Source organism: Cetorhinus maximus, chromosome 4 (genome assembly GCF_964194155.1).
Source record: "Cetorhinus maximus chromosome 4, sCetMax3.hap1.1, whole genome shotgun sequence".
In the NCBI taxonomy this organism is placed as follows: Eukaryota; Metazoa; Chordata; class Chondrichthyes; order Lamniformes; family Cetorhinidae; genus Cetorhinus; species Cetorhinus maximus.
In genome coordinates, this window is record NC_135882.1 from 103,127,828 (window position 1) to 103,149,493 (window position 21,666).

The 21,666-nt window shown below is 46.1% G+C and overlaps 1 protein-coding gene across 1 annotated transcript in view; it reads left to right on the forward strand.

Annotated features, from left to right (window-relative positions):
- Positions 1-21,666, forward strand: part of ccdc178 (coiled-coil domain containing 178) — a 587,382-nt gene that overhangs the window by 167,342 nt on the left and 398,374 nt on the right. Inside the window, exons 14-16 of the mRNA XM_078540576.1 lie at positions 3,945-4,007; positions 4,864-5,025; positions 13,587-13,700. Of these exons, the coding sequence (XP_078396702.1) occupies positions 3,945-4,007; positions 4,864-5,025; positions 13,587-13,700 (339 nt within the window). The remainder of the gene's footprint in view (positions 1-3,944; positions 4,008-4,863; positions 5,026-13,586; positions 13,701-21,666) is intronic.

Sequence of the window (21,666 nt, forward strand, 5' to 3'; positions counted from 1 at the left end):
GCTAAGCTTTAAGAATGGTGCTAAAAAGAAACAGTACACATTATACAGTGAAAGTGACTATATTTACCGAGGTTGGATTTGTGACAATATTTCTTCACCAGTGAAACAAGTTGTGATCAAAATTTCTTTAGCAAATGTGGCCTACCACTTCTTCTAGGTGCTCCCCCAATATTCACGGCAAGGGTGAAGGCAGTCTGCTGTCTAGTTTGCCTTGTTGCCTTTGGTGACTTTGGTGGTCGTCCTCTAGAGAGCCGAAGCCTGGAGGGCCCCTGCTCCCTTTGGTTGCCCTCCTGTGGGCCAGCTGCTCCTTTTGCGGTAACAGAGGACAAGGTTGAAGGGGTCACCGGCAAAGGGGATTTGGAGGGTGTAGACAACCTCTGAGATGCCTGAGTGGATGACCCAGGGGTGTCCAGCTGCTTCTCCTGCTCCCTTTGGGTGCCCAAGGGCGCCAGCCTGACTCCCTCTATTACCAACTATCACAGTATCCTCTTGGGCACAATGCTAAAATAGAAGCCATCAGAAAACAAACATCTCAAATCAAATTTATTAATCAAACCACACAATATTGCACACACAAGTAACTAATCACCCTTGTGCATTCCCTTACTGTCTGTCTTCTATGTGCCTTTGCCTGTCCTAGTGCTCCAACACAATGCTACAGTGTAGCTATTGGAAGGCTGCTGACTTTAAGTGGAGGAGGCTGCAGATGACCTTAGGAGGATTACCTCAGCCAGCTCTGGCACTAGAAAGCTTGGCTTGGGACTACATCATCGCATCATGGTGCCACCAGTCTGTGTTGGCAAGCTGACAGGCAACAACAAGAGAGTTGGCAGAGTGTGGTCATCAGGAGAGAGGACAACTGGTTTGTGCTCCACAGAATCTCTGCAACTTCCTCCACCTAGGGCAGCACTTCAGCAATCCTAGTAATGTGTTAGAGGACAGATGCTGAACTGCTGAGATCCTTTGAGCAGTGGCATCCACAGCTATGATGGCAATTGGGTAAGCTTGTGTGGCAACAAGTCAAACTTGCATAACTTCAGCCTGAGCTTCTACTGCAGCACTCAGACCTCTTGTGGAAGCTACTTGTGGTGCAATGGAAGCTGAGACGCCAGCCATCAGACACTATACTTCAAGATTGGGTCTGCATGGGTTCACATGGAGTTGGTCACCACTTTCACGCTGGAGATGATGGGCTCCAAGCTTGCACAGAGCCCTGTGTGAAGTTGGTGGCAAAATTTTCAATGCTTCTTGACACTGGCAGCAGGCTTTCAGGCAGGCTGGCCAATGCACCAAGCATTTCAGTGTGCATGCCCATCAACCTTCTTCTGTAGGCCACCACATCGAAGTGCTCATCTGAATTCTCCAAAGCAAAACTCGTGTTCAACCTCACCCACTGGCAAGCTGGCACGTGTGCTACCCTTATCCCTGGCCCTTGCTGCAGACCTTTCATGCCCAGTGCAGTGTCTCACCACGTGCAGATTGCATCTTTAGGCTATCTCTAACTTATGCACCGTGTTGGTACCTGAACTGATGGCTGTGAATGTGAAAGTGAGTGATGGTGTTTCTTTTCCATTGCTGTCTTCCTAGTCTGCCAGCTCTTTTTCTTTCAATACTGTCTGGCAGTTGGTTATCTGAAAGGAGAAAGGGACAAGAGTAAGGTTGTGATGATGCATGTGATGGAAAACAGGAGGTACATGCTTACTCCACTTATACCTTGTAAATCAGAGTGATTTTGGGATGAATGGGAAATGGAATGTGAGAAGGAAGGTTAAGCGTGAGCAAAGTGTCATCTTTGGTTTGAGTCTTTCCACTGGCCACAGTCTCAGTCATGGCCACTCCAATAGGTGCAAACCCCTTCTCCTCCATGTGCCTGTCCTTTGCCGGGTAGGTGCTTCAATCTCTGATTAGTGCCAAGTTGTCCTATAAGAGTGACAGAGTGTAGCAGTGTGTGTGGTGCAATGTCTTTGAATGATGTGGCTTTCCTGTTTGAATAGCTGGCAGTGTTCATGGGGATGTGAGATTTGCAGGAGCACTAAGTATGTGATTGGAGTATGTCACTTTTAAACTTAATATGAAACTCAGTTGTATTATGATCACTATTTCCCAGTGGATCTTTTACTATGCGATTACTAATGACCTAATTGCACATTACGAGATCTAAAATAGCTTTATCCCTACAAGAGAAAATCTAACCATCTCCCTCGGCATTCAATGGTATTACCAGCAGACGCATGGGAACATCACCACCACCAAGCCACTCACCATCCGGACTTGGAAATATATCTCAATTCCTTCACTACCGCTAGGGTGTGGGTGCACCTATACCACATGGACTGCAGCAGTTCAAGCAGGCAGCTTACCACCACCTTCTCAAGGACAATTAGGGATGGGCAATAAATGCTGGCCTAGCCAATAATGCTGACATCCTATGAATGAATAAACCATCACTGAATTCCCCACCATCAGCATCTAGGGGGGGTTACCATTAGCGAGAAACTTAACTTCCAAACTCACAACCTTCACCACCTGGAAGAACAGGGCCAGCAGCCCATGGGAACACCACAACCTGCAAGTTCCCCTCCCAAGTCACATACCACCTTGGAAATATATTGCTGCTTCTTCACTGTCGCTGGGTCAAAATCACATAGAATCACAGTGCAGAAGAGGCCCTTCGGCCCATCGGGTCTGCACTGACACATGAGAAACACCTGACCTACCTACCTAATCCCATTTACCAGCACTTGGCCCATGGCCTTGAAAATCCTAGAACTCCTTCCTAACAACAATGAGTATAAATATGCCACATGAACTGTAGCAGTTGAAGAAGGCAGCTCACAACCCACCTTCTCAAGGATAATTATATGTTGGCCTTGCCCAATTAATATTATAAATTGTAGTGAATAGCATCCTTCAAAGATGAGTGAGCTTTGTCATCGTCTGTTTCATGCCCTGCTACAGTCAGGACCCTTGACCAAGTTTAAGAGTAAGCTTCATTTCAGCATTCATATCATCTGGAGCCTAGTACATCATGCAACTGATTTGCAGCAGCAATATTTTTTAGTAACTGTTGAAACTTCTTGTTATTATCAACTGCACAGTCATCAGCGAAAATGTGTTTCACAATCAGGGCAGTCCTATTTATGTAATGATCAACTATATTACTAGACCATGGCCTGACTTTTTCGGTCAGCGGGCGGGCTTGGTGGGAGCAGGCAGGGGTAGTTGCAGAGCCGACCGGCGCCTGCGATCAGCTCTGCCCCACCATTTTACGTGGGCGGTCCAATTAAGGCCCGACCAGAGTAAGACGCAAGCTGTAGTGCTCAGCGTTACCTGTGCGGACTGGGGAGGAGGGAGAGTCGGGGGCCAGCGCACTTTCGTGCATGCGCGCGAAAGAGCGCTTCAATCTCCCTGAAGATAGAAATGCTTTTGAAATAAACAAATAAATGGTTTGAAAATTTAATTAATTAAATATGTCTCCTAATTTTTTATTTAAGTGATAAAAGCTTTAGGAAACCTCATCCCAATGGTGGATGAGGTTTCCTAAAAAATGTGAAGGCCGCTTGGCCTTTTCGCCTGCCCACCAACCTTAAGGTTGGATGAGCAGAATAAATAATTACATTAATTACTTCCTTAATGGCCTTAATAGGCCGTTTAAATATCAGCAGGCGCACAGCCGACTCCGGCGCGTGCCTGCCAAACTAAATATCACGAGACAGCGCAGGACACACGCCCGACCTCACCGCACATCATTTTATGCGCCGGTGTGTCGGGCCTGCCCCCGCACGTCGACTGAAAAATTTAGGCCAATGTGTATGATGTTTTGAGTTTTCGTAGGGTTGGCTTCTGTAATTTCAAGAAATGAGAGTTGTTGCCATTGAAAGTCCATTGCAATTAGGTAAGAGTGTTTACAATCCATTTTTAAACTTGTTTATTTTCACCAATAGGTTGAGATAGGAAATTTAAAGAAAAGACTCAAAGAAGCAATGGTACTGCGATCAAAACTTCAGGTAAAGGACCTATGATATTCTCGTAAGATAAGTTGTTGACTACACTGAAGATGGATGTTTTTAATGCCTATAGAAATAACTATCTCTTTACCTGCACTGAGATACATTGAGGCCATATATTAAGAATGACTAAATAATTCACAAATGAACGATGCATCTTCAATGCTGGTTACCAGTCTTCGAATGCCACCAGTCAAGTGCAATGTAGGGCTGCTAGGTGCAAGCTTTGTTTGAAAGGCTGGCAGGGGGCTGAGGGGGTTGTGGGGCCGGGTTTTAGAGGCCAGGGATGATGGGGGGTGTTTGAGGGGGGGTGTCAGTGGTGGAAGGTTAAAGGGGGATATGACCTTGGCAGTGGGGGTACCTCCATTGGGCATAGGGGACCCCCAATTGAGGTTCGATCCTGCCTTGCCTTGCCTGACACCAGATCGTGCAGTAAAAGCTACTGGACAACCCACCTGGTTTAGGCCTCCTGTTGCCATGGGTTAAATAGCACCGGAGGTGGAATGAGGCACTTAAGTGGCCATTGTCTCAATAGGCCCAAGGGCGGGTGGGCTGCCTGTGCCTCCCCCCCCACCCCCTCCCTGTAAAATGGGAGACTGGTCAGGGGCAGGCCAGAAGGCGGTGGGAAGGCCACACTGTGCATTTTAGAAGCCCCCCTTGCCTTCAAACGCATCAGCAGGAGGCCATAAAATCTAGCCTATTTTACCAGTTTTGCACTGATGTGCCTCTGAAATCACTTACAATAACTGATTATGCGTAAAACTTAAATGTTAAAAATAGTTTTTTTTAAAATAAATACATATTTCACAGATGTATGTAGCTATAATTGTACTGTGGTGCTGTTTCCCAAATACAGGCCAAAGCTAAATCAGAGGCTGAAGAAATGGTTCACGTTAAAAATGATATCGAAAAGAAGAGAGAAAGTGTTTTAAAGAAGGTTACACAAGCTGAGAAAATTGTTGAAAATATTGAAGCCAAGTTTAAAGAATTTGAAGCCATACACCGGACCCACAAAGAAGTAAGTTTCTTGGAGAATTTTAGTTAAGATTATTTGATAATTCAGAAGGGGTAAACATCCCATTGAATCTATAGTAAAAAGAATCATTTTATGATTTCATAAAAAACATTTAGTTTTGAATCTTGCATGAATCTACTCAAGGTAAGTGTTGTAGTTCACAGGTAATTTCATATTTTGTCCTAAAAAGAAATCTAAATGGCTTCAATTGACAAAAATGTTTTGAAGTGATCATGTTACGCAAAGCAGTACACATATCTGAAGTAGTGCTTTCCAAACATTTTCCCACTGTGACCCCTGGAAAATTGGCGTGACCCCAGAGTGAGAGCTCTGGGGTGGGGGGGGTGGGGGGGGGGGTGAGGGTGGCATTAGTGGTGTAGAGCTGCAAGAGCTAGGCAGGGTGGAAGAGCTGTGAGAGCTGGTGGGGGTGGTGGGTAAAACTGTCAGACCTGTGGGGGCTGTGAAGCTTCGAGAGCTGAGTGGGAGTTAGAGCTGTGAGACCAATAGGGGCAGTAGAGCTATGAGAGCTTGTGCAAGGGGGGATAGAGCTGTGGGTGGGGACAAAGAGCTGTGGGCGGGGAGGTATAGAGCTGTGGGGAAGTAGACCTGTGAAAGCTTTAGAGGGGGGGGTAAAGTTGTTAGAGCTGCTGGTGGCAGGGGGGCTAAAAGCTGTTGGGGTTAGAGCTTAGAGCTGTGAGACCTTTTGGGGGAATAAATTGTGAGAGTTGTGGGGGATTAGAGCTGTGAGAGCTGTCGGAGAGTGAAGAGCTGTTGGCGGTTAGAGCTTAAAGCTGTAAGACCTGTTGGGGGATGGGGGAATAGAGTTGTGAGAGTTATTGGGGATAAGCGCTATGAGAGCTGTTATGGGGGAGGGGTAGAGCTGTGAGAGCCATGGGGGTGGGTGGGGGGGTGGTGAAGAGCTGTGAGAGCTGTTAGGCGGAGGGGTGAAGTTGTGAGAGTCATCGTGGGGGTGCAAAGAGCTTTGAGAGCTATTCGGAATGGTGTGATTAATTGGAGAGCAGGCAGCGATATTTTTTTCCCCTACAGTTTTGCCGGCTCTGTTGGATGCAGCGATTGGGCCTTGGAGCTCTTTTCATTTGGCCATGCCCACAAACCTTGCCAAAAAAAGTAATGGCGCACATGCATGTCATCAGGTCTTGCAGCTAATGCCAGGGCTAACCTATCAGAGTGAACGCTCCACTGGCGCCTTTGCTGCCTTGGAGGAGAGGGAGCTCATGACCCCATGTATAGTTTGGGTACCTGTTAAGACACAGCAGTTGGTAAAAGCTGTTATTTAAAATCCCAGAGAGAAACTTTAAACAGCTGTCAGAATCTATATTTTCACTTGGTATGTTTGAGATGCAGCTCTAAATTCAGGAATAAGACCACCAGTTCTCAAGAGGATTTTATATCAATCCAAATGAGACATTTATTAATTTACAACAAATTTAACATATACATATGGCTACAAATTACTGCTATCGTAACTTTTAACAAATTCCCAAATTAATCTCCACTAAGGCAACAACAACCCATAGACTTTAAGCAGATACCAGACATAGCATTGTTCACCTTATGAATTCAAAATGAGGTTCCTTTCAATGTGATTCCTCTGCAGACAGTTGTAGGCTTACAGCTGTTTAGATATTACATGCCTCTGACTTCCACACACAAAACCTCTCAGGTTAAACCTAGCTGTCCCTTTGAATGCAAATTCTCATTGTAACACCAATCCCTTTGAACTCCACCTCTTCTAACAATAAAACCCCTTTCATAGTATCAATTTTATTTGTAATATAAACATTGCTTGGTGTCTCCTAGCTAGGTGCAAGATTTCACTCCCCTTCTTGAATGCTCCATTCAACAAAATGCAAATATACTCTTTACCTCTCTGTTTACACCTCAAAACTATTATACATCAAAGCATCCAGTAGCTGGCTTTAATCCAATTAACACAGACAAAGACCAAACCTCTATTTTAAAAAAATAATTTCCAATAACATATACATTAATAGCTTCATGACCCTGATCTGGAGGGTAACCTGTCAAGCTGGATTCAGTTTGTTATTTGTTTCTTGGGACAGGAAATATTTTGACAATATATTTATAGGCTGTACTCCTGTATCAACATACAGAAGTAACCCCATAACATATGATTTTAAAATAATGCTTTGATGTCAGTGAAAGATGTTGATGGCCCTCCAAAGCGGAAGAACAACAAAATTTGTGGCAATGATATCATTAGTCACTTTGAGTCTTGGAAGGCGTGGTATAAGACATACGTCATAATGCAGTCTCACACTTTTCACATTTTGAAAAGTTACAGAATGGCTATTTGGCAACCTAGAATAATTATGGTAGTTAAAATTAAAGTGTACAAATGTTGTAAGTAGTGATTACTTTTAGAATGTCATTGCAATGTTGAAAGGTACTGACAAGTATAGTGAATAAATATAGGTCAGTGATATAAACATATTAATTACTATTGACACAAATTTTAATGTAATAAGGTCACAGAATTATGTATCAAAGTTTAAAAGTAAGTCTTATACTATGCAACCAAAATAGGCCAACAAAATCTTGCATTTTAAAAAATTCCATAAGACCATAAGACGTAGGAGCAGAAGTAGGCCATTCGGTCCATCGAGTCTGCTCCGCCGTTCAATGAGATCATGGCTGATCTGATAATCCTCAACTCCAATTTCCTACCATTTCCCCATAACCCTTGATTCCCTTACTGATTAAAAATCTGTCTATCTCAGCCTTGAATATACTTAACAACCCAGCTTCTAAAGCCCTCTGCAGTAAAGAATTCCACAGATGGACTACTCTCTGAGAGAAGAAATTCCTCCTCATCTCAATTTTACATGAGCAACCCCTCACTCTGAGATTATGCCCTCTGGTCCTAGACTCTTGCACAAGGGGAAACAACCTCTCAACATCTACCCTGTCAAGCCCCCTAAGAACCTTATATGTTTCAATAAGGTCGCCTCTCATTCTTCTAAACTCCAATGAGTACAGGCCCATCCTACTCAACCTTTCCTCATAAGAAAATCCCTCCATGCCCAAATCAACCTGGTGAACCTTCTCTGGACTGCCTCCAATGCCATTATATCTTTCCTTAGATAAGGGGACCAAAGTTGTTCACAGTATTCTAGATGTGATCTAACTAGTGCCTTGTATAGTTTTAGCAGCACTTCCCTATTTTTATACTCCATTCCCTTTGAAATAAAGGCCAAAATTCCATTTTGCCTTCCATACTACCTATTGAACTTGTATGTTAGCTTTTTGGGATTCATGCACAAGGACTCCCAAATCCTTCTGTGCTGCAGTGTTCTGCAGTCTTTCTCCATTTAAATAATATTCAGCTCCTCTATTTGTCCTGCCAAAGTGCATTGCCCACATTATATTCCATCTACCAAGTTTTTGCCCACTTACTTAACCTGCCTATATCCCTCTGTAGATTCCTTGTATCATCCTTGCCACATGCCTTCCCACCTATTTTTGTGTCATCCACAAATTTGGTGATAGTACATTCATTTCCCTCATCTAAGTCATTAATATATTTTGTAAATAATTGAGGCCCCAGCACTGATCCCTGAGGCACTCCACTAGTTACAGGTTGCCATGTGAAAATGCCCCCCCTTATCCCAGCTCTCTGTCTTCTGTTAGTTAGCCAATCCTCTATCCATGCTAATACACTACCCCCAACACCATGGGATCTTGTCTCATTAAATAGCCTTATTGGCGGTACCTTATCAAATATGTTTTGGAAATCCAAATATATTACATCTACTGGTTCCCCTTTATCTATCCTGCTAGTTAGCTCCTCAAAGAATTCTAATACATTTGTTAGGCATGATTTCCCCTTAATGAAGCCATGCTGACTCTGCTTGATTAGATTATGTATTTCTAAATGCTCCGCTATTACATCCTTTGTAATAGACTCCAAAATTTTACAAATGACAGATATTAAGTTAACTGGCCTGTTTTTGCCTCCCTCCCTTTTTGAATAAGGGTGTTACATTGGCCGTTCTCCAGTCCTCTGAGGCTTTTCACAGAATCTTGGAAGATTACTACCGGTGCATCCACTATCTCTGCAGCTACTTCCTTTATTATCCTAGGATGCAACCCACCAGGTCCAGGGGACTTATTGGCCTTTAGCCCCATTAGTCTCCCTAGTACTTTTTCTCTAATGATAGTTATTGTATTTATTTCCTTCCCCCACCTTTGCCTCTTGATTATTTAGTATTTTTGGAATGCTATTAGTATCTTCTACTGTGAAGACTGAGGCAAAGTAGTTATTCAATTCCTCTGCCATTTCCTGGTTCCCCATTATTATTTCCCCAGCCTCATTCTCTAATGTTCACTTTGGCCCCTTTCTTCCTTTTTATATATTTAAAGAAGCTCTTACTGTCCATTTTTATATTACTTGTTAATTTACCCTCAATGTTTATTTTCTCCATCTTTATTATTTTTTTGTCATCTTTTGTTGGTTTTTAAAACTTTCCCAATCCTCTGGCTTACCACTAATCTTTGCCACATTGTATGTTTTTTTCTTTCAATTTGATACTGTCCTTAACTTCCTTGGTTAAGCATGGTTGGTTTATCCCCTTCCTTGAATCCTTATTCCTCACTAGGATATATCTTTGTTGAAGTCATGAACTATTTTCTTAAACAAGAGATGTATTATAAATTGTTATTTGTAATATATCAATATTAAGTTGAGGTGAGGGGAAGAATTTAATCATTGTTACAAAGGTGACTGACTTCCAACATCACTGTAGCTACATCTATTTGCACCATTGCCGTTACATCTGTTTAACTATAAGTTTAAAAGTCTTGCATCCAGTGGGCCTAAAGAATTCATTTGTTAAGTCATACTGCTTTTACACCAAATGAAAATGAATTATGCCAAACAATGATCTGGAAAGGCACTTACATTCTGCCACTATGCAAGGTGCTATCAGTCTTTCTACCTCCATGACAATCATGGTGAGGAATAGGATGATGAGGGTCAGGCTACACAGGAACCCTGACCAAGATCCTGCCATGTTCTACTGCCCCCAACTCCTTCAATGTCCCCTCTGCACACTTGCTTTTTCACATGCATGCACCAGCTCACATTCTTGCACCTGGTGGTTGGGGAGTGGGGAGTGGTAGTGGGGGGCGGACCGGGGGAGGGGGGGGGTGTGGAAATTAGATTGTATTAGCAATTCACAGACAATGAGAGAGCTAGAGAAATGAGAAGTGGCTTAAAATATGACACCTTCTCGGAGGAGGACATGGAGGGGATTCCCTTATGGGTACTCACCTACAAAGAAAGATGTTTCAGTAATAGCATAAATATGTACATCTGAGATTAGCCTCCAATGTACTGCAACTGACAGCTATGATTCTTGACTCTATAGGCTCTCTCTTGAAGCAATATTAGGAACTCTTTTCCTTTGTTGTGGAATCAATAACTTGTGTGACAGCTTAACACGAAGCTGCAGCAGACCACCATCCAAGAAACAGAAGGAGCAGAAAATACCTCAACCTCTACAGAAGTGCTGGCTACAGTTCTGATGCTAAACTAAAGCATCCGTGATCAATGTTATAACTACCAGCAGTTTAATGGGGACACATGTCCAATAGCTGGAGTTCACCTCTGACCATGTACAGCATGAGATAAGGAAACATCTGACAGAGCTGTAGGAGGCTATGTGCACCTGTACATGGACAAAGGAATCCATCCAGGCCATAGTGCTGCCGTGTCTCAAGCAGGTGTATGCGTGACTTCCTCTATTGAGGACTGGTGACCCTAATGGAGAGCTAGATGTAGAGGAAAGCGCGTTGGGAGCAATGAATGCAGTAGACTAAATTGAGGGAAGTGCAAGTGAAATGCTGCTTCACTTGAAAGGAGTGTTTGGGCCCATGGACGGTGAGGAGAGGGGAAGTAAAGGGGCAGGTGTTGCATCTTCTGCGGTTGCATGGGAAGGTGCCGTGGGAGGTGGTTGAGGTGTAGGGAGTGATGGAGGAGTGGACCAGGGTGTCCCGGAGGGAACGATCCCTGCGGAATGCCGCCAAGGGGGGTGAAGGGAAGATGTGTTTGGTGGCGTCATCATGCTGGAGTTGGCGGAAATGGCGGAGGATGATCCTTTGAATGCGGAGGCTGGTGGGGTGATAAGTGAGGACAAGTGGGACCCTATCATGTTTCTGGGAGGGAGAAGAAGGTGTGAGGGCGGATGCACGGGAGATGGGCCGGACACGGTTGAGGGCCCTGTCAACCACCGTGGGTGGAAAACCTCAGTTAAGGAAGAAGGAGGACATGTCAGAGGAACTGTTTTTGAAAGTGGCATCATCAGAACAGATGCGACGGAGGCGAAGGAACTAAAAGAATGGGATGGAGTCCTTACAGGAAGCAGGGTGTGAGGAGCTGTAGTCGAGGTAGCTGTGGGAGTCAGTAGGCTTGTAATGGATATTGGTGGACAGTCTATCACCAGAAATTGAGACAGAGAGGTCAAGGAAGGGAAGGGAAGTGTCAGAGACGGACCATGTGAAAATGATGGAGGGGTGGAAATTGGAAGCAAAATTAATAAATTTTTCCAGGTCCAGACGAGAGCATGAAGCAGCACCGAAGTAATCATCGATGTACCGGAGAAAGAGTTGTGGGAGGGGGCCACTGATTTACTACCACCCTCCTACTGAAATAAATTGGCAAAAGAAACTGTCAGCATTCCGTAGGGACCATTCCCTTCCGGACACCCTGGTCCACTCTTCCATCACCCCCAACACCTCATCCCCTTCCCATGGCACTTTCCCATGCAATCGCAGAAGGTGCAACACCTGCTCCTTTACCTCCTCCCTCCTCACCGTCCAAGAACCCAAACACTCCTTTCAGGTGAAGCAGCGCTTCACTTGCACCTCCTTCAATTTGGTCTACTGCATTCGCTGCTCCCAATGCAATCTCCTCTACATTGGAGAGACCAAATGCAGACTGGGTGAACGCTTTGCGGAACACCTTCAGTCTGTCTGCAAACATGACTCAGACCTTCCTGTCGCTAGCCATTTCAACACACCACCCTGCTCTCATGCCTACATGTCCGTCCTTGGCCTGCTGCAATGTTCCAGTGAAGCTCAATGCAAACTGGAGGAACAGCACCTCATCTTCTGATTAGGCACTTTACAGCCTTCCGGGCTTAACATTGAGTTCAACAACTTCAGACCATGAACTCTTGCTCCATCCTCACACCTTTTTTATCCCCTTTTTTCAATATTCATTTTCTTTTTTTATCCACTAATTTTTATTTATTTTCATTTTTATTCATTGTTTAATCCCCACCTTTTATCCTATTTTTGATCTTTTTTTCCAGCCACCGTCCTCCTCCCCCCACCCCACCCCCACTAGGGCCATCTGTCACTTGTTCATTTCATTCTTTCCAGAGTGCTTACCCTTGTCCTGCTATTACCATATTCTGCTTTCTGACGTTAATGCCACTATCAGCACCTCCTTTAGCCAGTACCACTACCATTAACACCTCTTTGTCCTTTTGTTCATGACATCTTTGTCAATCTCTCCTTTGCTTCAACCTATCACTGGCCTTTTATCCAGCTTCACCTGCTCCACCGCCCTTAAACAGCATAAATTTCATCACATTTTTACTTCTCTTTAGCTCTGAAGAAGAGTCATATAGACTCGAAACGTTAACTCTGTCTTTCTCTCCACAGATGCTGTTAGACCTGCTGAGTTTTCCATTATTTTCTGTTTTTGTTTCAGATTTCCAGCATCCGCAGTATTTTGCTTTTATATTATATTGCTCATCCCCTCCTCTTCCTCCTGCAGCCCCAATAATGCTCGTCCTTCCTGACAATACTCACCCTCCCTGCAGACCTAGACACAGCTGACCTCTCCACCACACTCCTAACACTGCTCACCACCCACCCTACACTCCAGATTGGACTCACCAACCCCACAGCCCTTACAATGCTCAAGCCCTGACAATGTCCACCTGCTGACAATGCTCACCCCCTCAACCTGCACACCCAACACTGCTCACCAGCCTGTGCCCCCAAAAATGAAAACTGGTCTCTCCAATGTAGAGGAGACCGCATTGGGAGCAGCGAATGCAGTAGACCAAATTGAAGGAGTTGCAAGTGAAGTACTACTTCACTTGAAAGGAGTGGCTTTGCTAGTACTGCACTTTACTATGGTGCTTCCCCAGTCTGCTTGTTGCTGGATCCAAGCTGGAGCCTGGAAGAGCCAAAGGTTCCAGCGTGAAAAGGTAAGAGCACAGTTTTAAACCGGGTCAGCAGTGTGCGCTCACACTCTGCCACTGACTTGAAGATCAGGGTCAATACTTTATTTTGCACCCTTTAACATTAGGTAAAATAGCTTTATTTAAAGACAAAAAATGGTATTTTCCAAAAATTGCAGTAGAAAATACTTTTTTTAGAAACAATAAATCTCATTTACTTTTTGAAGTGCATATTCATGACTGCAGAATTAAGTGGTGCTTGTATAACAACATACAAAATCAAACATTCTTAATTAACTAGTTTCCTTCTTCTGTAATTTCTTGTAGACATTCTTGATGTTGAGCAAAAAACTAAATGCATTGGAAGGGAACCAGAAATTGAAAACTGAAAATCTACAGAAAGAAAAGAAAGACTTGCAAAATCAGTTGATTGATGGTCAGGTAACTTTATGTGCTGGACCTATATATGCATGCCACTTACCACAGTGCTCAGTAGATGGCATCATTACATGAATGATGTTTACTTGTAAGATATAGCTTAGGCACATAGTGAACCAATTGTTTCAGCGAAATACAGATTATTTGATTATTAGTAATATCACTTGTGAATGTAGCCTTCTGAGGAAAATTACATGCAAGTTGTGGGGTGAAAATTAGTGCATTGCACATTATTTAGAGTGAACAAAGCCAAAATGGGCACAAAATTAATTTGCTTATCGCCTCTTAGAGGCAGTGGAAGCACTATTAGTTGCTGACTTTTGCTGACCTCAGGAAGGCAGAAAATTACATTGCCTTATATAGGTATGAGGACAGTGATTGCACTTGCTCAGCAACATGAGGGAGAAAAGGAAGCACTGTAGGTGTACCTACAGAAAAAAGACCGCAGCAGTTCAAGAAGGCAGCTCACCACCACATTCTCAAGGGCAATTAGGTATGAGCAAAAATGCTGGCCTAGCCAGTGATACTCATATCTCATGAAAAAATTAAAAAAGGAGGTTTTCTTTAGAAGTCCCAACCCAGAAAGAGTCTTTTAAAGGTCCCAATCACAATAAGCCAGGAGCAGTGCCTCAGGAAGCTTTGCTTCACAAAGAAGATAGTGTGCCACCTTCCTCACGATGACTCCGAGCCTCAAACCAGGACGAGGAGAGCCCCCGCAATATCTGTGAAGATCACCTTATATTCTACACACCAAGATTCCGCTGGGAGCAGATGACATCAGCAAAGTTTTGCAGTTTGCTGTGTACAGAAGCAGCAGCATGCTGACATAGACATCATATAGGAGGAGAGGGGGCTTCGCCATCTTCCCCATGATCAATGAAGATCAAGATGAAAGGGCATGGGTGATTGTCAGGATAGTGGGCTTCCTGCTGGTGAAGGTCACTATCAACTGCACACACGTGGCTTTGCAACCCCCCCCCCACCCCTCACCCCATCAACCGCAAGTGATGCTGCAGCTACAAGGGCGACCAATCTGCCACACCCAAGAGGTTCATTTCAATGAATGCCTGTTAACCTAGCAGCACCCACAATGCTTTTGTCCTGTGTCTGTCTGCAATATCGACTGACTTTGGGCCTTCAAGACACACCACAGGATGGCTTATCAGTGACAAGGGCTACCCGCTCCACAAATAGCTCATGACACCCTTCCGTCATCCCACCATGCGAGGTCAGATGGCCATCAGAGAAAGACATGAAACCATCCACAACACTGTGGAACCATCCATTGGTCTCCTAAATTAATGGCTTCATTTATTAGGTTGCTCAGGGGACATGGGGTAGGGTGGATTTGTGCAGTATTCACTCAAGAGGGTACCCATGTTTGTGGTGGTATGCTACGCCCTCTGCAACAATGCAACTATGAAAGCCAGCCATTCCCTCCTGAGATCTGGGGACCACCTTGGGAGGCAGAGGAGGAAGAGAAGAAAAAGAAGGGAAGAGACCACATCCACCACATGTAACTGGATGGATTGAGAGGGACCAGCATTATGAGCGATCACTTTGTTGAAATGAACTCCCCCAACCATTCCCTAACAATTCATCCATTTTCAGTCTCGGTATCACATTATTCAACATCAAACACTTTCATTCAACAACTTCATCCAGCAAACACCCTTAGAACCAATCACCCTTAGTGCCTATCTTAGTGTCAGCTTGCCTGCCCTAATACTGCTACACTGTGCTACCCATGGCTGGTGGAAAGCTGCTGACTTTCACTCCGGGAGACTGTAGATGGCCTTGCAGGACTCCCTTGAACAGCTCTGGGCCTTGAGGGCTTAGCTTCAGATTGAACCACCTCTGTGATCCTGAGAAAGAGCATCAGGTTCCTCCTCCACAGTGTTGTTACCCCTCCAATGGAAGAACACCTCATCTGTGCTGGAGCACAGGTTGCTGAACTGCTGTGAGACACTGATTATCTTGTTGAGTACTACGATCTCCAGCCATGATGCAGCAATCTACACTTAAACTGGAAAAATCAGATTGGCGGTAGTAGTAGTCCGAATGAGGAGTTCTTAGAATGCTTTTGTGATAGTTTCTTAGAGCAGCACATTCTGGAACCAACCAGAGAGCAGGTTATATAAAGGCAAAACACTGTGGATGCTGGAAATCTGAAACAAAGGGCAGAATTTTCTGCTTGATGTGTGGGGCCCGCCTCCCGCACGCCAGCGCGTAAAATGACACGCGGTGACGTCAGGCGAGCGTTTCGACGTCACCGCGCGACATCACAATATTTCGCTGGGCGGGTGCACGATGAAGTTCGACGCGTGCCCACCGATAATTAACGGGCTAGTTAAGGCCCTTAAATCGGCAATCAACACCGATTTTCAGGCGCCCGTGCGATCTTCGGCTCGGCGCATGGGCGCAACGGGCAGGCAGGTAAGAGACTTTTTAATAAAACTCATCCACGGGCAGGATAAGAGGGCTCAGTGGGGTTGTCAATCTGGTCTGTGAGTATTTATTGCAGAAAGTTTTTTAAACTTGCCTGTGTGATCTGTAACAGTTCAGAACGAATTCCAGCAGCTTTCTGTGTACTTTGAACCTTCAGGTCAGCGCTCTTCAGTCAGTAATCTTTATTGGGCCTGCAGATTTCTGGAGGCCTCCCTTTAACCTGGTTATGAGTTCTGACATGTCTACTAAGGCAGCTCCTCTGAGGAGGAAGGGAGGGCTAGAATAAGGAGGAGGCCAAGAGTGCACATTCAGCCTCCAGGGGAGCCACCTTTGGGAGTACAGGCGCAGGCACAAGGGGTGCAAGGCCAAGAGGTAGTCCAAGGTGGAAGGGGCCGCAGAAGACGCCACTATATCCTGCTGCCAGGGTATACAGGCGGCGAAGTAGCTACCTAGTATGACTGAGGTGCAGCGCCAAAGGAGGCTCCGACTGTCAAGGGAGATAGTACGCTACATCTGTCAGATGATTGGCCCTGAGATCTCCCCTAACTGTGTGGGCGGACACCCCATGCCAGCAGCTCTGAAGGTCACAGTTGCCCTCAACTTCTATGCCTCTGGCTCCTTCTAGGGCTCAGTGGGTGATCTTTGCGGTGTCTCCCAATCAGCTGTGTACACTTGTGTCAAGCAAGTCACAGACACTCTGTTCAGGTGTGCATTGACCTTCATCCACTCCCACTGAGACCAGGCAAGCCAGATACAGCGAGCCAGAGGCTTCGCGACCATTGCTGGCTTCCCCCGCATCTAGGGTGCTATAGACTGCACACATGTGGCCATCAAGGTGCCAGTGGGTGAGCCCGGTGCCTTCATCAACAGGAAAGGCTTCCACTCCATGAACGTGCAGATAGTGTGTGATCACAGGATGCTGATTCTACAAGACTGTTTAAGGTACCCAGGCAGCTCCCAAGACGCCTACATCCTCAGACACTCCCAGGTGCTGGGACTCTTCAGTGCTCCAGCTCAGCTTTATGGATGGCTGCTGGGCGACAAGGGCTATCCCCTCAGGAGGTGGCTCATGACGCCTCTCCGCCATCCAAGAACAGAAGCTGAGCAGCAGTACATTGGAGCCACGCCTCCACAAGGGCTGTAGTGGAGAGAACCATCAGCCTTCTCAACATGCGTTTCCAATGCCTGGACCACTCGGGGGCACACCCCAGTTCCCCCCAGATCATGTCTCAGTGATAGTGGTTGCATGCTGCGCTCTCCACAATCTTGCACTGGAAAGGGGGGGGAGGCAGTGGACAATGAAGTGGATGCTAATGCAGTGGATGTGGCTGCACACGATGAGTCCAGCACTGATTCTGAGGATGAGGAAGCACAGGGGAATGATGAGGGGCTAAACATTGATCTGGGACTACAACAAGGAGGCAGGGACACCCGTGACACTTTAATCCAACGAGCCTTCAGCTAGTTCCACACAAATGGATCAGGAGGACCAGCCTTGCCTGGCACATCCATACGCAGCACTTAAGAGCTACATCTGCCACTTCATCAACTTCAACTAAAGGCTTTAGACATAAACCTCAATGTCCACTCAAACACTCATGACATGTATGTAAAACATCCAAATGCAGAACAAAGGAGCCACCCTCAGCCATAGTAACACATATAGTTTTAATTTTCTCCATCATAAGATCACACAAAATGAAACCAAAACGTTTTTCAACCATAAACAAATAATAATTCCCTAATCTAGGGCCAACACAAAAACACCAGTGAGAAACCCATGGTGTGCCTAAGGTGCCTTATGCTTACGTTTACGGATGCTACGTCTTGGTGCCGCCCCATCGCTCGGAGTGGCTTCTGAAACAGCCTGCTGACTCTGCTGTCCTGTTGGCCTTGATGACCTTGGCGGCCGTCCTCTGGCCCGTGGAGCCTGTGCTGGCCCCGCCTGGGAGGGATCCGCCAGGTCTACAGCTGGCATCTCCCCCGTCGTTGCAGCCTCACCCGATGAAGCGGTCACTGGGAGAGGGGCGGAGCAGCTGTTGCCCTCATCCAGAGCGCCATGAGAGGAGCCCGCAGATATGACAGGCAGCTACTCCGCCGACGTGAGGTCGCCCCAGACCTCCCTGCTCACCGTCGATGGATGGGCAATGAGCTGGGAAGCTTGAAGCCCACATCATCTCCCACATTGGCAAAGATCAGCTGTGGCCACTGGGGCTGTGAGGGCTTGCAGGTCCGAGCGTATCCCCAGGAGAAGCTGCTTGTTCTCCTGGAAGCCCCTCTCCGGGAGAGTCTCCATGAGAGTCGCCACTTTTTCCATGGAGGAAGCATGACCCTCTGCCATGAGGTTCATTGCATCACTGATGCTCCGCATGGACTCTACCACCACGGACACCAAGCGAAGCATAGTCTCATGCAACACTCCCAGATGCTCCCACACAGCCAGCCGCATTTCCTGTAGCTGCTGCGTTGCGGACAACTCCAGAGGCACATCATCACACCCCGACTCAGCACGTCCCTGGTCCTCTGCAGTCCTCCGGCTGCTGGCACCATCGGCATTCTCTGTCTCTGCCAGCTCCTTCAGCGATTGTGAAGTGCCCTCTTCATTGTGCCCTGGGACACTAGCTGATATTGCAGTTCCCACCGAGGTGCTAGTATCTGCACTCATGCCTGCCTCGCAGAAATGGTGTGACGCAGGTGACAGTTGAGGGCCCTCAGGTGTGAGAGGGGGCATCTGCAATTGCTCCTGGACAGGCTCTGATGATGTTGAAATTAACAACAAGGACAATGGACCCATTAGCGTGCACACAGTGACAGGAGATGAATATTGGTTGAGTGGCAAATAGTCAGGAGGAGACTCAAACATTATAGGCGGATACAGACGGGCTGGTCAGATGGCCTAAGGGATGCCAAATGGAATGTTATGTGGACAAGTGTGAAGTGATGCACTTGGGCAAGAGAAACAAGGTACGGGAATACACGAGGAATGGTAGGACCGTGGAAAGTAAGGGGGATCAGAGGGACCTTGCTGGGCATGTCAACAGGCCCGTTAAGGTAGTGGGATAGGTACATAAGGTGTTTAAGAAGGTAAATGCCATACTTGACTTTATTAGCCGAGGAATAGAATATAGGAACAGGGAGGTCATGTTGCAAGTGCAGAAAACGCTGCCTAGGCCACTGTTTAGTTCTGCGTGCAGTTGTGAAATGCGCTTCATGGGAGGGATGTGATTGGAGTGGAGAGAGTGCAGAAGTCGCTGACCAGGATGCATGCTGGGCTGGAGAGTTGGTGTTATGAGGAGACATAGCATAGACTGTGGATATTTCCCCTAAAGCAGAGAAAATTGAGGGGTGACATTATTGAGCTTTATAACATTATGAGGGGCATAGATAGGGTCGACAGAAAGAAATTTTTCTCCTTGGCGGAGGGATGAGTAACCTGGTGACATTGATTTAAGGTAAGGGGCATGAGGTTGACAGGTGAGGTGATGAGCAACTTTTGCACACACTAATGTGGGACGCACTGCCTGAAAGGGTAGCAGTTGCAGAAACCCTCCTAACATGTAATAAGCATTTGGATGTGCAGTTGCGATGCCATGGCATACAAGGCCATGGGAATAGTGGTCGGAAATGGGATAAGGCAACTTTGGAAGATGGTTGACACGCGCATCCTCGAAGGGCCGAGGGACCTTTGTTTTTGACCCACACCTCTGACCCTATCAGTCTATGAATGAGCAATGCTGCAATAATAACAATTCAAACAATCATCAGTGCTATGGATGCTGGGAAGACTGAGGGGATGTCACTGTTGACCTAAAATACCTGGCTGTTCCACCCTAACCTCACCGACACCTGTGGACCTGGGTACATGGCGTTTCTCAAGCTCCAGGGCCTCCTGCTCGAATCGACTTAAAATCATCAGCTGGGCCTGGCCACCTCCAGTCTGAGAACGCTCACAGGCATTGTGAGTATTTTTCTCCTGAAAAATAAAGAAGACCATTTATTGTGGCTAATCGCACATGGACTCTGCACGTGCACGCTGCACCCCAACCACAGTGGCCCATATCAGGCCTCCAGTGCCTCCTCGCCCTGCTGCTGCTGATCAGTCACACAAAGATAGTATGCCTGCTCCAAACCCCGCCCCCCACCCCCCCCTCCCCCAATGGCCACCTTGGACACATTCTGGTCCATCACCTTAGGAAACACACGGTCTTAGCTCCCATAGCAAGGAGGCGCAACTAGGTGCGGCGTCAAGGGCAGCAGATGGCTCTTGGCTATGAGACCTTGAGGCTCCCCTTCCACAATCTTATCACCATGAATAGGACATGTGTTGGAGTTCTGAGTATGCGCCTAGCTGCATCTCCTGCAGGTTGCCCCCAGACTAGTCATGTGCGACTAAGAGCAACACATGGTGCGGGGGAGAAATCATCTTCTCATGAACCACTCAGGCTGATGTAAGCATGGGCACTATCTGCTTGCCCACCCAGCGTACGAGAAATGCCCAACATGATTCAATGCAGTCATAAGTAAGACTTGGTGGTGATGGGGGGGTCCCTCAAAGGCTAAGGCTACCTGCTGGGTTAAATGCCCAATGCCAACATGGTACTCACCCTTCCAGAGCGCAACAAATCGTTGAAGCGCTTATGGCAAGAAGAGATTGCCAAAGATGTCATAGGCAAAAGAACAAAGGGGTGTTGACAGTGGTGATATTATCTAAGGAATTTGCTAATGGTGACATTAAGGGTGGAAAGCAGGCCAAGCAAGTGACAGATGGCCCTAGTGGGGGTGGGGTGGGGAGAAGGGATCGAAATGGACTAAAAGGTAGAGATAATTTATCAATATTAGCACATTCCTTAGATAATATCACCACCGTCAACACCCCTTTGTCCTTTTGCCTATGACATCTTTGGCAATCTCTTCTTTGCCTCCACCTATCGCTGGCCCTCTATCCAGCTCTACCTGTCCCACCCCTCTCAACCAGCTTATATTTCACCTCATTTCTGTATTTCCTTAGTTCTGATGAAGAGTCATACGGACTCGAAATGTTAACTGTATTCCTCTCCACAGATGCTGTCAGACCTGCTGAGTTTTTCCAGCTATTTTTGTTTTTGTTTCAGATTTCCAGCATCTGCAGTATTTTGTTTTTATCACATTCTGCTTTCCTCTCAATGTCACCATTAGCACCTCCTTTAGCCAATACCACCACTATTAGCAACTCTTTGATCTTTCATTTATGACGTCTTTCGCAATCTCTCCTTTGCCTCCACCTCTCACGGGCCTATCCAGCTTCACCTGTTCCACCCTCCTTAAACAGAGATATTTCACCACATTTCTACTTCCCTTTAGCTCTGAAGAAGTCATATGGACTTGAAACATTAACTCTGTCTTTCTCTCCACAGATGCTGTCAGATCTGCTGAGTTTTTCCAGCATTTTTTGTCAGAGAGCAAGTTATATTAGACTTGGTATTGTGTAATGTGACAGGATTAATTAATGACCTCAGAGTAAAGGCACCCCTAGGTAGCAACG